This window comes from Vicia villosa, linkage group LG4, assembly GCF_029867415.1.
Source record: "Vicia villosa cultivar HV-30 ecotype Madison, WI linkage group LG4, Vvil1.0, whole genome shotgun sequence".
NCBI lineage: Eukaryota > Viridiplantae > Streptophyta > Magnoliopsida > Fabales > Fabaceae > Vicia > Vicia villosa.
The window spans coordinates 133,710,436-133,728,872 of NC_081183.1; the positions used below are offsets into that span (position 1 = coordinate 133,710,436).

Consider the following 18,437-nt stretch of genomic DNA (forward strand, 5'->3'; position numbering starts at 1 on the left):
TTGTTTTTCTTTTTGTTGTTGTTATTCTTTGTTACTGTTGTTCTTGTTGTTGTTGTTGTTGAGAAGCATTGCTTTTGGTTGTTTTAGGTTTTGATTTTGGTGTTTTGGATGGTTAACGTATAAACTACCTCAATAATCAATGAATATGGAAAAGACAGCAAGATAATATGTTGTAAGGTAGAATTTTTATGTATGATGCATTTCCTTTATTTTTGTTTTGGTTTTATTCAGATTTAGTAGCATATAATCATAGGATGAAAACTGATAGATTAGTGTGTATGAAACCATAGAATGAAACTCATATATTAGTTGTAACCTTAAGCTTACAGATAAGAAACCATAGAATAAAACCTTCATTAAATAAAATTACAAAATGTAATTTTTTAAATTATATTTAAATCCTCTGGCTGAGAGAAAGTTTGACCAAGTATAATCTGCTTCATCATCATCAGAATTGATGATGACTGGCCTTTTCACCATTCTTCTTCTTGATCTCCTCTTTCTTATAGCTCTCTTGGGTCTCAAAGGTTCGGTAGCAGAGTCTCTTTCAACCACTTGGACATGTACATCCACAACAAATTTTTTTCTCTCAGCATTGGATGAAGTACTCAGTTTTTGTTTTGCTTCTTCCTCTTCTTTTATTTCTTTGGATAAAGTTTCAGCAGAAGTACTCATTTGGATTCTTCCTCTTCTCTGATTTATTTAGATGAGGTTCTTTCGCTTTTATATTGATTCTTCCACTTCTCTGATCTTTGAAAGTCTAAAAGCCAAAAGATTTCACGAATATCAAGTTTCCTTCTAATTATTCCTTCTTTAATTATCCATGTTTTCTTATCTTTGAAGTTGGAAAGATCTTTTGGTAGACTAGCTACCTTGAGCTGTTGAATGATTACATCTCTTTGTCTTTTCAAATTTCTTTTTCCCTTCTTTGATATTCCTTCCACTCCTTCTTACGTATAATTTGATGTAATGATGTGTACATTGTAGGTTGTTTGATTCCTAATGAATTATGACATTTATGTTATTCTTGTTCTTGTTAATTTTTGTTCTTCTTGTTGTTCTCCATTATTGTTGTTCGTGTTGTTGTTCTCTATCCAGTTCTAAAAATAATAAAAATGCTGATGTTGGGAATTGAACTCATGTGTAGTTAACTTTACCCTTAGGCGTTTTAATAACCGAGATGATAATGGATAGTTTTTCAAGACGCTCTTCGTTACCTCGCTTCCGTAGCCGAAGTCAAAGGTATTTCGTGTCCGACGTTAGATGTATTTTTTATAATAGCGAATAGATAATACAATTCAACCCCTTCTTATGTTTCTCTGACTTTCATATTTTTCATCTCTTTTAAATATAAATGATTTTTTTTTTATTTCTCTAGTCATTACTTCCCATCAAGCTCAACATCAATTATTTTTTTATCTATTAGCACATTCACTCGACATTTATAAAATAAATATTCAAAGTTAAGAAAGAAAGAAAAAAAGAATTAAAAGGAAATACTAAAGGTCTCATAGTTACATGGAATGATTTTTTAACCAATTTCCAAGTGATAAAAATGAAAAAGATGTAAATGTTGCTCTAATGACCACAACATCTTTTTAAATGATACAACAAATGACCACGATGAAGAGATATTTTCTAAACTATTTCCTCTAATCTCATATAAATAAAAGAAAAGATTCTCTTTTTAGGTACATTGAATAAATAATGTATTAGAACAACATATTATCCATATACATTATTTATTCAATGTATCTAAAAAAAGAATTTTTTTTATAATGAAATCGGAGGTAGTACTTATAATGAGTTTTGGGTTACTTTAAGTGAATCCCTTAGTAAAATAAAATTCAGACATATGTATTTATTATAATAATTTAAAAACAAACAAGTAAATAGAAATATATATAAATCATTATTAGAATTTATTGAAGGAGAGATACACATGACTCGCAACAAAAGGGAAATGACAAAATAAAACAGAGAATTACATTGGTAGCCAAATTAAGCACACCTGAAATATTGTATAACAACACACCATAAATATAGCAAGCATTTGAGAAGTATATATTTTAGTTGTAATCAGGATTAGCCAAAACGTAACCCTCAAGGGCCTTGAAAAGACCATCACCCTTAGCTTTGTCCTTCTTGAGTTGCTCTTCACTTGGAGCATCATCACCTTTTGTGAAGTATTTCACACTCAACTTTCCAACAGATCCTCCATTAGGTCCTTCAGATAATTTAGCCTCAAAAGTGATCTTTTCAACTGTGTCTGGAAGCCCAACACCCCCAACTATGCTGTAGTTGTAAGCCCAGTTAGCAACATCTACCAACTCTATTTTGTGCAACACATGCTTGGTTTCACCATCTGTACATAATAATTATAGAATTTCTTTTAAATTAAATGAAAAAAAGAAAGAATGAAAATTGCAATTAAAACTTTATATATTGAGAGTATATTCAAGTAACACGTATATATAAATTTTTACTGACCTTCAACGAAAGTGACTTTTTTTATGGTTCCAGCACCACCGTTTCCTTCAACAACTTCAATACTTTTGATGGCATCAATAACCTTTGGAGTAAGAGTGTCAGCATCTATAACAAGAGCTTTGTAAAGTATAGCAGGTGCTACAACAGAAGTGGTTTCATCATCAAAATTGAAAACACCCATGATAATATTGATGAATATAATGCTAGCTAGTATGAGAGATAACAAATTAATAACTAAGAAATTGGTTGCTTAGTTTGGTGATTTATGAGTGAAGTTGAGTCAGTATTTATAGGAGCTGAAGATGTATTATTTAGAATTTAGATAGCCAATAGTTGAAGATGATGGATGACTCATATCAGGTCGTTGGAAGTTATTTTATTCACATTGAGACATAAATTTGGATAATACTATTCAATCTTATTTTTTTAGTTTTTATAGAAAAATTTATTTGGAGTCACAAAATTCTTGAATTTAGTATTCATTTTCTCTCATCCAAGGCCGGTCAAATTTCAATGTAAGACGACGTGCAGAATAATTTAGTTTATTGTTTCAAAATAGCTAATTCGGTGTGGTAGTTGGAAGATTTAATTTTAGATGATTACAGATTTAATTTTAGATGATTACAGATTTAATTTTAGCCAGATGTATTTAATACAGCATCTCTTAGAATATATCAATCTGCTTAAAAACCCTTGAGGATCATGAGAAATATATTTTAAGCTTTTCATTTATTGATTTTAAAATATAATATATATTCTTAACCCCATGGATTAGTGGTTGACCCATCGAGGCTTGTGTTTCTCTCAAGGTCTCATGTTTAAATTTGGTTGGTTGTAAACAATTCATGTGTTGAATCCTGCGGTTTGGATATTAAAATTTCAATATATATATTGGGCATATCATATGAGAATGTCATATTTATATGAGAATGTAAGAATGAATCTGAATCATTGGATTTTAAAATAAATTGTGGAGATTATGTGTGAATCTTTTTTTCTCTCTCCTACATCATTTATTTTAATAATGGAGGAGCATGAGAGAAAAAATTCACACATAATCTCCACCGTTTATTTTAAAATCCAATGGTTCAGATTCATTCTCACATTCTCATATAAAAAATATATTCTCATATGATATGCCATGTATATTATATATATATATATATATATATATATATATATATATATATATATATATATATATATATATATATATATATATATATATATATATATATATATTAAGACTCTGTTTGGTAAAACTAGCTGACAGTTGGTAGCTTATAGCTGATAGCTGATAAGTTAACATGAGTGTTTGGTAAATCAGTTGTTTCATTAGCTGAAAGATACAAAATGACATAAAAAATTATTTTAATTAATAAGGCTAATAATATTTTGTTAAAATATTATGGGTATAAATGACAAAAAAAGTTTCAAACTAAAAGCTAAAAGCTCAAAAACTACGTTACCCAACCGAGCTTTTTCATTAATGAAAGCTGAAAAACTAAAAACTAAAAATTAAAAGCTTTTTTTTGGATCTTACCAAACAGACCCTTAAGAGAAAAAAAATTAAGAAGATATTCAAGTCCTTTTAAATCTAAGCATAATAATAAGGAACATGGTAACTCCAAATTCAAGATTTGCAATGAACAATAAATAAATATCATCTCGGTCAAAAAAATAAATAAATATCATCAATTTGAAAAATCATATGAATATGAATTATATGCATAAATCAAAATTGAAATTATAGTGGAGTTCTTATTTTTAATTTCACCTTTCATCAAAACTAGAACCAAATTATATAACATTGTTGAACTAAATCATATGAATATGAATTATATATTCATGAATCAAACAATATCACAATCAAGCAATACCATAATGCACTATCACAAATCATATCTACAAATTAAATATTTGATTCAAAAATCCTAATAATTGATTTTCTTTAAAATCATTCATTATTTATTTTTTCTATTTTTTAAATGACAAACATTAAATCATGTATTTTACAAGAGTCATGTATGACAAATATCAATTATAAGAGCAGGAAATCTAAAATGTGTCTTTTATTTATTTATTTATTTATTTATTTATTGCTGAATTTTAACATTCAAATAAATTAATATTAAAATTAACCTAAAATAGGTCTTCTAAAACTTTAAATATTAAATTTTCAAACTATAAAACTTAAAATCTAATTAAATAAAATTTACATCAGTAAAGAAATTATTTATGATTAAAAAATCTAATATATATTTGTTTTTAAAAAGCTTCTTTTATATGATAAAATTTTATTTGTGCACATCATTTACCATAGTAAATTACTCTATTTTAATAAGCGTAGCCAAGAACTAATATTCCTTCAGGAACATGAGTACTATTTCTAACTAACTAATAGTATAATTAATTAGTATAATTAATAGTATACTAATTAATAGTATAATTAAATTCAGCCTTCTAGAATGGCGTCTTGAGAGTGCAATATTTCGTCCAAGTTGAATATTATTAAAGCAAGACTTCCAAATTTAGTCTTATTTTGTGGATTTGCATTTGAAAATGTGAATCAGAAAGAGTACACATATGTTGAATATATTGCCTTATCCCGTGACTCTTCGAATACTTCCAACTTAGTTTTTGACCTATTCACAAAATTCTTCAGATTCAACTTAAAATAACTCAGTTTGATAGTTTGTTGCTTTCTAAAGAGCAAAACGTCATGGAATTTAAGATTAGAATTAATTATCCAAGTAGTAAACGGACGGATCAACACGGGACATGCACAAAACAAAGTATGTCAATGTCACACTATTTTGTTAATATTGTATTAAACAATTTCAACTTTTAAACTAATAATCTAATATCTAACAAGAATTTGTACTAAATAAACTAAAAAAGAACAATAATATAATCAAATGATTCACCAAAGATTAAAGACTTTTGTTTTATGGTTGAATCAGAATTGTTCGGTGGATGTTGAAGTAGTCATGTTGCAATAGATTTGAGCTTCTGATGCAATGGAGAGGAGACTGTCTTACAAGGTTAATACTTCAGCGCTTAAGTCAATAAGAGAATAAAAAGTGACCTGAGTGAGAATGAATATGAATACTTGAGAAAAGATGTGTCTTCCTTTTAAATAGTGGGAACAGTCTTAACAAAAAACATGAAGTGATGCAAGGCTATAATCAATTTTGCATAGGCAATTTAGGAAAGTTTTGTTCAAATTGATCTATAATCGATTAGGCTCAATCCATGATCGATTATACCATAATTATAATCGATTAGAGAATAAATAATGCTTCATAATCAATCACCATAATCGATTATGCTTCAGTCAAAAATATTTTTGACTTATAATTTTTCAGAAGAGTTTGAAGAAGATGAAGTTTTGAAAATAGTTTTTAGACTCTGCTTTGGTCTCAGTCAACCTAAACCTACTCCGTCACGGATCATGGCAGGTGGCCTGTTTTTTATGATCTCGAATGGTGTGTCAATTTCGTCCATGTGTTGATCTCGTGATCAACTCGTTGTATCCCATTTAAGATCTCTTATATGTCTCACGTGATTACAACACATTGGGTCGATGTTGTTTGTGATATATAGGCCTTTGGCTAATATATTTATGACCATCTAGAAAGTTAGAGAATGGTCTTAATACCATATTTAAGGACAAATTTTTAAAAGGAATCCTAAAATTGTATGTTGATAGTTTGTTTGTATAATTTTAAATAGTGCCACAAAACATATTAAAGAAAGCGGACTAGTCTCAATAATTTTTTTAAGGACTTATACAATTTTAAACTTGAGTTACAAGATATTGTGCAACCCATAATATATTTCACCACTAAAATTTGTAAGTTGAGTCTAATATAACAATAACATTTGTAAGTTGAGCTAAGTCTTAATAATAATGAAAATTATTTTTTAAAATTTACAAATAAAAAACTTAAAATATATTTCTCATAATCCACAAGTGCTTTTAAGCAAATTGATATGTAAGAGATGCTGTTCCAGATACATCTGCCTAACTACCGCACCATATTAACTAGTTTGGAACTAGAAACTAAAACATTTTGCACGCCTATATTTTATTTAATGAAGGTTTATATAGCATGTACGACTTTTATTTTATACACTTTTATCAGAGAGAAAGAGAAAATAAAAACTAAATTCAAGAACTTTGTGAGTCCAAATAAAATTTTTATTGAAAATTATAAAAAAAAATAAATAAATTATTGAATAGTGTTATCCAAATTCATTTCAGTGTGAATAAAGAAATTTCCCAACAACCTGGTATTAGTCATTATCTTAAGGTCTAAAAAATACAACTTCAGTTCCTATAAATAATAGACTCAACTTCATTCATAAATCACACAGCTACTCAAGCATCTTCTAAACACACTTCATTGCATTATAAATCATCATTATCATGGGTGTTTTCAATTTTGATGATGAAACCACTTCTGTTGTAGCACCTGCTATTCTTTACAAAGCTCTTGTTATTGATGCCGACACTCTTACTCCAAAGGTTATTGATGCCATCAAAAGTATTGAAATTGTTGAAGGAAACGGCGGTGCTGGAACCATTAAAAAAGTCACTTTCGTTGAAGGTCAGTATAAATGTATATATATGTGTTACTTGAATATATACTCTCAATATATAAAGTTTTAGTTGCAATTTTCATTTTTTTTATTTTATTTAAAAGAAATTCCATAATTATTATGTGCAGATGGTGAAACCAAGCATGTGCTGCACAAAATAGAGTTAGTAGATGTTGCTAACTGGGCTTACAACTACAGCATAGTTGGGGGTGTTGGGCTTCCAGACACAGTTGAAAAGATCACTTTTGAGGCTAAATTATCTGAAGGCCCAAATGGAGGATCCGTTGGAAAGCTGAGTGTGAAATACTTCACAAAAGGTGATGCTGCTCCAAGTGAAGAGCAACTCAAGAAGGACAAAGCTAAGGGTGATGGTCTTTTCAAGGCCCTTGAGGGTTATGCTTTGGCTCATCCTGACTACAACTAAAACATATAATCATTAAGTTCTTGCTTTATACATTGTGTTGTTATACTATACATCACGTGTGCTTAAATTGGCTACCAATTTAATTCTCTGTTTTATTTTGTCTCCTCCCTTTTGTTGTAAGTCATGTGTGCCTCTCTTTCAATAAATTGTAATGATAATTTCTATATTTCTTTTTACTTGCTTGTTTTTAAAACTATTCTAATATTTTCTGAATTTTATTTTACTAAGGAACTTGAAGTAATTTAAAACTCATTACAAGCTAGATTAGAAAATATCTTATCATCAAGAGTTTTTTTTTAATCAAGGATTATATTAAGGGAGTACTAAGGTACTCAATCCCATATACAAAAGACGGGAGCAACCCGAAATCGAAACCAGAAAAATTACATACCAATTGGGATTTGACGTAAGAAATGCAAAGGATCCTTGCAGAACTCATAAAAATTGCAATTGGCATACCTAATTTCTCCGAAAGACGACCACTTCCAAACGAGAACTTTAATGCTCCATATAATATCAGAGATATTCCAATTCTCCGACCTAAAAATCACCTTATTCCTCCTACTCCATATACACCAACAGACCCCAATCCAAACCAAACTTTCAACTCCCTTCCTAACTCTGTTAGATCTAAAAGCATTAAACAGAATTAGAAAATTTTCCCAAATGCTATAAACTATATCAACATCTAAACCAAACCACCCAAGAATAGATCTCCAAACTTCCTTGGCTATCCCACAAGAAAACAAAATATGATACAAAGTTTCCTCTTCATCCTTACAAAACACGCACGCGAGATCGGAAATGTCAAAAAACATACCTCTAACCAATAGCAAATCTTTGGTAGGGAGCCTATTAATTAAAACTCTCCAAGAAAATGCTTTGAATTTGTAAGGGATTGCAGCTTTCCAAACCAAACCCAAAGCCTTCTCTCTATCCGGATCGAAAATAGATCTCAGACGATGTTCCGAAATTGAGTCGTAACAAGAGCTAACAGAATATATGCCTTCCGCCTATGCCTGCCACGAAACCACGTCCTCCTTTCCTCTAACAGGACTGACCAAACTCAGCAGAGCAATAATCTCCAATAACCGAACCTGTATCGCTGCGTTTTCCGAAGCCTCGATCCCCAAATTCCCCCACCTCCATATATCCCTATCCCACTCCCCCATATCACTGACAGTGTCGTTCTTCTTATCCGACAAGACGTATAAATCCGGAAAAATTATTCTCAAAGTGGTCTCTCATTTCCAAATCACTTGCCAAAACAGAATGCGATTGTCGTTACCAATCTCAAATCTGCAGTTGTCGACGAAAGTCCCTTCTACATGTCTGAACTCCGAACGAGCGATATCTTTCCACCATATGGAAGCCAACCTGCTAGGAATTCCAGAATAGCCAAGCAAAGTGTTGTTATATCCATATCTAGCTTTTAGAATTTTCACCCACATCGAATCCACCTCCCGGCACAGCCTCCATCTCCACTTTAGAAGAAGAGAAATATTAAATTCCTCTGTTAACTTCATCCCTAAACCGCCCTTATTCAACGGAAGGCACGGAGAATCCCATCTGATCCAATAAATCTTCTTTTTCTCTTCCGACCCACTCCACAAAAATTTATTTTGTATTCTGGTGATCTCTTTACAAACTTGCACGGGTGCCCGATAAAAAGACATGAAAAAGATGTGTAAACTACCTAAAACAGACTTCAGCATCGTTATCCCGCCTCCCAAGCTCAAAAATCTCCCTTTCCAATTGCGTAACCTATTCTTCAACTTATTGACAAGCGGTGCCCAAACAGAAATTCTCCTTGGGTTGCAGCCGTTTGGAATCCCAAGGAATGTAAAACAATCTTCTTCAATAGTGCAAGCAAGAAAATTGGCCGCCGCCCTCATAATATTCAGATTAACGTTTATCCCGATCAGTTTACTCTTGTGATAATTAACCCCGAGACCGAATATTAATTCGAACCCTCTAAGCACTGATTTCATAGCCCAAATATGCTGCCAACTGCCATCGCCCACTAGAATCATATCGTCTGCATATTGAAGGATATTCACCTTACACACTCCTTTAATATTAATACCTCTGAAGTTCTCCACTTCCGAAGCTCTCCTAACCAGACCCGACAACCCCTCCGCCACTAGAACAAACAAGAAAGGGGATAAGGGATCTCCTTGCCTTAAACCCCTCGAAACTTTGAACTCCTTAGTAGGGCTACCGTTGACTAAGACCGACATATGACTGTTGAAAACTAAGGACTCCATCCACTTCCTCCAGACCAAGCCAAAACCCATTTTGTCCAGCATGTATCTCAAGAATCCCCAACTCACCTTATCGTAAGCTTTTTTGAAATCAACTTTGAAAAGTAAACAGTCCTTCTCTTCCTTTTTAGCAAAATCAACAATTTCATTTGCAACTATCACTCCATCCAAGAGTTGTCTGCCCGGGACAAAAGTTGTCTGACAATCTGACACTAAATCATTCAACACCCTTTTCAACCTGGACGCAAGCAGCTTGGAAAGGCATTTATACAAGCACCCCACAAGGCATATGGGATGATAATCATCTAAGCTTAAGGGACTCTCAGACTTGGGAATTAAGGTAAGAAAAGATGAGGTAACAAATTTCGACAGTAAACCAAATCTATGAAAATCATCAAAGAGCCGGAAGAAATCTGATTTCAAGAAGGGCCAGCACTTACGGATAAAAGCGAAGGTATAACCATCGGGCCCAGGGCTTTTGGAACCATCGTAACTCCATACAGCTTCTCTAATTTCTTCCTCCAAAAAAGGAGCCTCCAATCCCTCCGCTTGAGACCGAGATAAATGCTTGAAAACCACTCCCTCAGGAACCGGCCTTACCATTTCCTCTTCTTCAAAATTTTTAGAAAAATGCCTCCATACCTCATGTTTTATCTCCCATATCTCCTTGATCAATCCCGCCTCCGAGTTTAACCATCCAATATTGTTTCTTCTCCTCCTTTCCTTTGTTATAGCTTTCCAGGTTTTAATACCAACATTAGAGTCAATGTTATCCCAAAACCTAGCATTATAATTCACCATATCAACATCTGAAATCTGGTCGCTGCATAACACTGCTCCTGCTGAGAATTCTTCTTCTTCCTCATTACCTCCTTTCTTCGTCTCTACTCCTCCTCACTCCCTCCGTCCACCTGAATCAAACCGTCTTGAACCTTACTACAAAGTTGTCTCTTCTTGACTCACTTTTTCTTGGTATTGTGTGGACCAACCAATTCCACCAATATTTTATCCTTCCTACCACTTTTAGATTCAACCAAGTTCCTGACAGTTACCTTCTTCTCCAGCACCATCTCCCTCCCATTAAAGCCAGCTGAATTACCTTCTGTCGAATCTCTCCTGAATAAGGTATCTAAAGAACAGCTGACTTTGGATCCCTCCGAACTAACGTTGTCCACAAATAAATCCACACTCCTGTCTGTATCTTTTGTTTTCAAAATTTCCCCTAAAGCTTTGTCAAAAGCTCCTGGGACTCCCTCTAATCTTTCTGAGACTCCCTCCATCTCTTTACCTCCTTCACTTATAATCAACTGTTTTCCTTCCTCCTCCATGAGTTGAGCTTCCAATGGTACACTCTTTTCAAACTCCAATCCCACTAACTTTTTATTTCCCACCGTCAACGCCTCTGAAAAACCGTCGTTCTCCTCCCTTTCTTCGAATGCTTCTTCTTCACAGTTCCAAGACTTCTCTGAATCTGAAGTGTCTTCTACCCTTTGTTCAGGATTCAATCCCACGCTGTTAACATTAATCCTAATCGGCCCGTGCAAATCTTCAACTATCTTGATTTTGAAGAGAACACCGTCGATATGCACCTTCACTACTTCATTCAGGACTCTTGAACACTGAGTACCAACCATGAACCTTCCCACATCCATATTAATCCCCTTCAGAGTTTGTTCATCTGCACAAATATAAGTACCAACTTTATTCGCCAACAGCTCAAAAAATTCAAAACACCAGGCTTAACAGGGTACACCAAAAACCCTCAACCAAGTCACCCTTTCTTCATCAACATCCTCTGCTTTCCATTTTCTAATCTCAGAACACCACTGTTTCCACCATACCTCCCCCTCCCTTATCAGAGCCTCAATGTCACCTTCTTCAACTTCTTCTAGCAAGCATAAGTTAGCTCCTAATGGAGTTACCTTAATCGAAAAATATCCCTCCAACTCGAAGCAGGTTTGAATGTTATAAGTCATTCCAGGATTAACAACCTTACCAATGTATGCCTTGGATAGCCTAGCAGAAACCTCCGGATCTGAAACAAAATCCAAGTCCCCTTTCGCTACCTCCGTCTCGCAATCCTTCTTCTGATTTGCAACCACATCTACAAACGTCCTTGCGTTCACAAAAGATTTATCCCCTCTGATGTTTCTCCGCTGAAAATGTGCTTGAACATTGACTTTACCTATCTCCCTTCCTAATTCAACTTCTCCCTTGTTGTTCCTCTCAAATCTTGGGGGATTCGCATGAATCTTCGTCCCATCAATGAGCACATTGTCTAGCTTGACGGCCAACCTTCTGACATCTTCCACATCCTTGAATCTGGCAAAACCAAACCTTTTACGAAATTTGTTTCTCTTCAGTGGAATCACCACTTCGACTATCTCCCCGATACAACCAAACAGCCCGAATATCTCTCTCGCCTTCACCCTATCTGGAATCTCCGAGAAATAAATGGAAGCACTCTTAATAGCTCCATCCCTTGACATCCCTCTCCCTTCAAAAGGGAAAACGTCCCACCGTTGAGAAAGATTCCTAAAAACCCTTCTCCCGTTACTCCTTTGCCACTCCATCGTCGAGCTCCAGAACCTCCACAAAGCCACCAGAGAAAGATGAAAACGAGACCTTTTAGAAAACTAGAGAGAAGGTAGATAGCCTCTCTCTAGACATTTTGCATTTTTTATTCAAGAGTCATTTGTTGTTTCATTCATATGTACACGAAAGGATGTTGTGGTCATTAGAACAATATTTGCATTTTCATCACTATGGAATTGGTCAAACTCATCTCATTTAGCCATGAATTCTTTAGTATTTGTTAAAACATAAAATTTGAATCGGTAAATTAATGGAGATTTTGGTGTTTGTGGAGAAGATGAAGTGAGAGAATAAGAGAATATTAGATTGAGAGAATTATCGAAAGTGAGAAATCAAATTTTCATTATTAATCACATTATACCACAAAGGGTATATATACAAATAAGTTACAATGACTAGGAATCAAAAGCAACAAAATAAAGTACTTAAAACTGAAAAACTCGGGCTGGTAACCGGTTACCACATTCCAGCTAACCGGGTACCACTATAACAAACAAAACAAATTATTTAAATTTGTCTGTTTAATCAGTTACCATTGTTTGTATAATCGATTACCAACTTGATAAAGTGTTTTTTTGCTTTTCAGAAGTGCTTATTTCATAAGTTATAACATATTATCAACCTCCAGAAGCCTACTGCATGTATTTGAATTATTATTTTCAACTAACAGTATTTCCATTTAATCTCCTTTTCTTTGGTCTTTCTTTCTCAACTTTGAATGTTTATTTTTTAAATGTTGAGTGAATGTGCTAGTAGATAAAAGATATTTGGTGTTGAGCTTGATGGGAAGTAATGACTAGAGAAATAAAAAATAAAATAAAAAAGTAATCATTTATATTTAAAAAAGATCAAAAATATTCCAAAAGAATTAAAAGAAAATAAAAACAAAGTTAAGAGAGTGAATAAAGATTTTGAAATAGTGATTGAAAAATGAAAATGTTAAATTTGTGATGAATAATTATTTTTATAGGAGATAAAAATTTAAATATAATAGTAATAATAATATTTTTTTTGCAGGGATTAAATATAGAGTAGATTTGCCTCTATTTGCATTCATAGTTGATCACTTTCTTGACGGCTTCTCTCTTGTCCTAGAATCATTTAAGTATTTGAATTTTTGTAGGAAATTTCTTCTTTCTATTATTCCATAAATGTTGAGAGAGAACTCCTCGTGTTGTGATAATGACGAGGTTCAATTTTCATCAACACTTTAATACGTGAGGCAAAGAACAGTAGCAACAAAAATAAATGACATTCAACAATAATAATCAAAAAGTAGAAAACATAACAGAATAAGGCGAGAAAAAGATAAAAAGTTTGTTTATCCAGTTCGATTAAAAGATCTACTCTAAGGGAGAGAGCAACTCTCCAATTCCCTATAGTCAAAAAAGTTGTTACAAGATATTACAGATGAGTTACAAGAAAATAGCATTTGCCTTCAGAGTTCCCAAGAACAACCCTAAAGGCACCAAAAACAAAATTTTATTAGGGAACAACCCTAAAGACGCCCAAGAACAAAACTCTATTTTCTACCCCAAGTGTTTCCCAACCTCTCTAACTCTCAATAATGTAAGCACACAAACCCAATGCGTAAACAAGTGTTTGTCAATCCCCTTAGATAACTCCAAATATTTTCCCAAACTCTTTCCTTTCTAAGTTTTCCCTTGAAAATATCCTAAACTCTTTACTCTACCTTTTTCCTATAAATTCTAAGATTGTAATACGGAAGAGATACATATTTATAATTCTAAAATCCAACATACAAAGTCCAAAACACAACTCATTAATTAATAAAATAAAATATTATAAATATATTATAATATATTTTATATTAATTTAGACTATATCTAAATTAATATGTATCCAATTTTCTAACATTAAATAACGGATTCGCAAACCGAACTGGTCAAACCCAAAATCTGCGAACTGTTCAAATCGGATATTCTTGCTACTTTTCAGCTTCCTGATTGTTGGCAATTTTAAAATAAATTTTCTTTCTCTTCATCAACAAAGGTTTTAAGGTATACTTCAACAATCTTCACCTTGACTTTTTACTGTGGTGATGCCAATTAAACCATCAACTACCTTGATTCTCTCTACCTTATTGAAACTCTAATCAATAATCTTGATCAAATTCAAGGCACCCTTGAATCTTGATCTCGCCACTTGCATCCACTTGTTTCTAATTATCCTTTTTTGTATAGGTAATCTAACACGCACACAAGTATGATTCTTCCACCATCGTCGACTCCACATGCCTTAGAATGCATCCTTGAAGGTCCTTGTTTCTATATTTTGCAACCCTTTAGCCACATTCAAAGCATAACACCCAAGGCTAGAATAATTGTTCCTTTGAGATGCTACAATCCCTCTTCTTACTTTATCATTAGTCAAATGATAATCATAGATCCCTGTAGCCGTTCCCTCACTACTACTACTATCCATAGTAGGAAACTTCACCTCAAACTAAGTTTTCTTTGTTATAGTTTCTAACAGGTTTATCCCTTGGTTTTTACTATTCTTCTTCTGAAGAAATTTTCTACCAACCAAGTAAGCTGCTTTGACATGAACCTTTCATCAAAAACTCAATAACAGCTCGGCAATCACATGCATGTTATGCCTAATTCTCTGCAAAATTCATTATACACTTCTAAATCAGCCTCAAGGTATTCATAACGTCTTGACATCAAATCCCATAGCTCTTTCTTGTCATGAAAGCCTCCATTAGTTAATGATGATTGAATAATAAAATTTGACATTTTAAATATATAGACCACATATTTTAGACCATTTAGCAATAATCACTTTATTATGCAAAATATTCAACACTCCACGTTCAACTCTAGTGCAATAACCTAGATCATCAAGCATGCTAATAGATAACAAATTTCGCTTGCGTTTTAGAACATACCTCACGCCGTGAAGAAGAAATTCACGATCATCAAACATTTTAAGTCTGATCCTACCAATACCATGAACCTTGCAAGCCTTATTATCACCAAGGCGAACTACTCCACCTTGCACCAACTTCAAAGTCTCAAAAGTTATATTCTTAGACACATATAATAAGAGCAACATGAGTATATGAATCAACTATCTTCAGTCTCCAAACTTGGTACCACTAGTGCATCAGCATCCTCATAACCATCCTCATCTAAGGCAACCGCAACTTGAACAGAATCATCATTGACCTTTCTCTCAGGACAATCCTTTTTTAAGTGATCAGTTTTGTGACAATTAAAACATTTCACCTTTGACTTGTTCAACTTCTTCTATTTGGACACCCCTCTATGCTTAGTTTCTCCTCTTGAGACACATTTAAGCCTTCACCATTATCATTAATCTTCACCACTATCTTATATTTAATGTATTCATTTAAATATATTATTAATTACAAACACATACTTATTTATTTTATTTTATTTATTTATAAATAAAATATTATTATTTAAAATGCTCCCACTAAAAAATCATCATTTAAAAAAAATAATTAAATTAGTAAAATAAATAAGTATAATATAAATATTACCATAATTTTTAAATAATATAAAGATGAATATTATTATTATTCCGTCCTTAAGTATATGTATATTGAATATTAGTTATTGTTCGTATAGACTCAGAACAGATGGCCTGCAAGGACGGCGTAATCTTCGGTGATGGTTGAGAAAAAGGGGTTGTACCTGCAAGATACTTCGATGTCAAAGTAAGAACGAGGGCAAAGATACAATAGAAAATATGAAGTTTTGGGTAAAGTTTGGACACCTTGCCCTCTAGGCAGAGAGGGCTATTTATAATGCTCTACTCAGGGTGTGAATAGGTCACGTTATATTTTTAGGCTGGGCACGTTTCCAGGGCCCAAAATATAGGAGATGGTTGAACAAGTCTTAGTGTATTCGGGTTGCCTTAACTAGCCATTGGCGGGGACAGAAGAGTTATTGTGCTTGGATGATCCCTGATTATGAGGGGGTCGTTGTAACGCCCCAGACTGCTTTCGGGATGATCGACTGACCCCACAAACCAACGCGGGTCTTTTCAGCATGCTTTGACCTCACTCGCACGCTTTCTGGGAAACTTCCCAGAAGGTCACCCATCCAAGAATTTCTCCAAGTCAAGCACGCTTAACTATGAAGTTCTTATGGAACGGGCTACCGAAAAGAAGATGCATCTTGTTGGTATAGGTAGTACCTATCAATCCTTATAAGCAATCCTTCAACCATGCAGTCCCATACCTGCACGGCCTCAGGATCCCTCTCATTCCGATGTGGCGACCACAATTGCCCTGTTCGACCTTAGGTGTTTCATGCGGTGCAACCACCCCTAGCCTTCTTCGGCCTCGGGTGTTACAACCGTCCTCCAGACGTGCTCGGTAGGTGGGCAAAAGAGAAAATGTGGTCTTTGTTTGCTCGAATTAATGGGCCAATGCTTATTGGATTGTTTTTATGCTTATGAATGGATTGGGTCAATTCTGATAATTGGACTGGTCCAGAGCAACTATATTATATGAATACACCTATTATCAATCAAATCTAAAAAAAATGTCACAAAAAATAATGACGCATCTATTCACATAAAATCATCTAAAAGTAATATATGAATATACATATAGATATAATAAAATTACAATATGTAAAAATTGGGGTGTTATAATGTACCTAAAAAAAGAAAAATTCTAGATCTTATTTTTATTTTTTTTCTTCAAGTTCGATGTATAGTTTTGAAATTCATTCAAAATAATCAATTATTAGCCTCATACCTTTACGATATTAAATACTCCCTTTATCATAAATCATAAGAGAAATCCATTTTTTTAATTCATTGAATAATTAATGTATCTGGTCTATATATAAACTAGATACATTAATTATTCAATGAATCTAAAAAGTGAATTTCTCTTATAATTTGGGACGGGGGAGTAGTTTAAAAAAATCCTGAAAGCTTTGACATTAAAGAATCAATATCACTTCAGTGAACTAGTTTAATTGAAGTGTAGTCGTGATCTGGTGATTATAAATTTTTAGTGGTATTAATGTATTATTAGTCGTGTCAAATTTGTTATTGAACTATGAAATTTTAGCTGAGATTTGGTAGAGAGCTTTCAAAAGTGATTCCTTTTTTCTTCAAACAATTCAAAAATGGGAGAAACTTTGTCCTTCAGTTGTGGATTCTTTAACTACTCTAAATAGTGTTAAGTACGAACATATGAAGTTAAACTAATAGCATAAGAAATTCCTTAAAAAAAAGTAAAATTAAGAAGAAGAAAAATGCTAAATTATCTTGATTGATAGATTATAGTACAAAAATTACAAAATGTAGTATTTTTAGAGGAAAATATTAGACGGTCATAGCATCCCAACCTACACTAAATATTGTCTTATTCAGCTATTTAAACACCTAGTGTGTGATTATCCCCTCCATTTTTGTGATATATGTTAACGATTGAGTTTTACTTCTCGACTTGTTTTGTTGACTCCATTCAAGGGTGCAATGTGCACAATTTTCCAATCTCATAGTTTCACAATATTCAATCCTTTAGGGTTTTTTTTTTGAAGAAGCAAAGAAAATTGTATTAAAAAGAAAAAAAAGGGATCTAGCATCAGAGATGCTAACTATATAAATTATACGCTATAGGAAAACATGTTACAAACCCACCCAGACTAAAAACACTTACTACAGAAAAACAACCTAAACATATCGGGTAAGGATTGGCTGCCTTTACGGCGCCAACTGCAGCATAACTTTCTCTCTTTCTCTCACCTATAACTCTCTCTCTCTCTCTCTCTCATCTTTTTTTCTACTTCATTTTTTATTTAATTTTTTACAAAAATTGAAAAAAAAACTGTCTAAAGTCACAGAAAGGCAGGGAAGCCAAAGTCACCGAATCCTCTTCCAAACATATCATGCATAAAAGCGTCCTGTTACAAACAACCCCAAAACTAAATACAAAACAAACCCCACATTAATTAACAAAATCAAACTGCCTGACAACTTAAACTACCAAGGCTGGGAAGCACCCAATAAAACATGATAATTAAAAGCAGACTTCTATATCTACCACT

General features: G+C 33.2%; 2 protein-coding genes across 2 annotated transcripts; one reads left to right on the plus strand and one right to left on the minus strand.

The window, feature by feature from the left end:
• Nucleotides 1-1,889: 1,889 nt before the first annotated feature.
• LOC131599712 (disease resistance response protein Pi49-like) lies at nt 1,890-2,771 on the minus strand. Its single transcript, XM_058871982.1, has 2 exons — nt 2,491-2,771; nt 1,890-2,365 (listed from the first exon to the last, which is right to left on the minus strand). Exons 1-2 carry the CDS (start codon nt 2,669-2,671, stop codon nt 2,070-2,072), a joined length of 477 nt encoding a protein of 158 aa, XP_058727965.1. The 5' UTR covers nt 2,672-2,771; the 3' UTR covers nt 1,890-2,069.
• Nucleotides 2,772-6,849: 4,078 nt separating this feature from the next.
• Nucleotides 6,850-7,695, plus strand: LOC131599713 (disease resistance response protein Pi49). The gene is made up of 2 exons (XM_058871983.1): nt 6,850-7,103; nt 7,224-7,695. The coding sequence occupies exons 1-2, from the start codon at nt 6,923-6,925 to the stop codon at nt 7,517-7,519; spliced, it is 477 nt and encodes a 158-aa protein (XP_058727966.1). The 5' UTR covers nt 6,850-6,922; the 3' UTR covers nt 7,520-7,695.
• The last annotated feature ends 10,742 nt before the right edge of the window (nt 7,696-18,437 follow it).

What these genes read in the sequence shown, in the direction of transcription:
- LOC131599712 (XM_058871982.1), bottom strand. Translation starts at nt 2,671, where the DNA reads ATGGGTGTTTTCAATTTTGATGATGAAACCACTTCTGTTGTAGCACCT. An exon ending in AAAAGTCACTTTCGTTGAAG is followed by an intron (nt 2,366 to 2,490) that starts GTCAGTAAAAAT and finishes TATTATGTACAG; the next exon opens with ATGGTGAAACCAAGCATGTG.
- LOC131599713 (XM_058871983.1), top strand. Translation starts at nt 6,923, where the DNA reads ATGGGTGTTTTCAATTTTGATGATGAAACCACTTCTGTTGTAGCACCT. An exon ending in AAAAGTCACTTTCGTTGAAG is followed by an intron (nt 7,104 to 7,223) that starts GTCAGTATAAAT and finishes TATTATGTGCAG; the next exon opens with ATGGTGAAACCAAGCATGTG.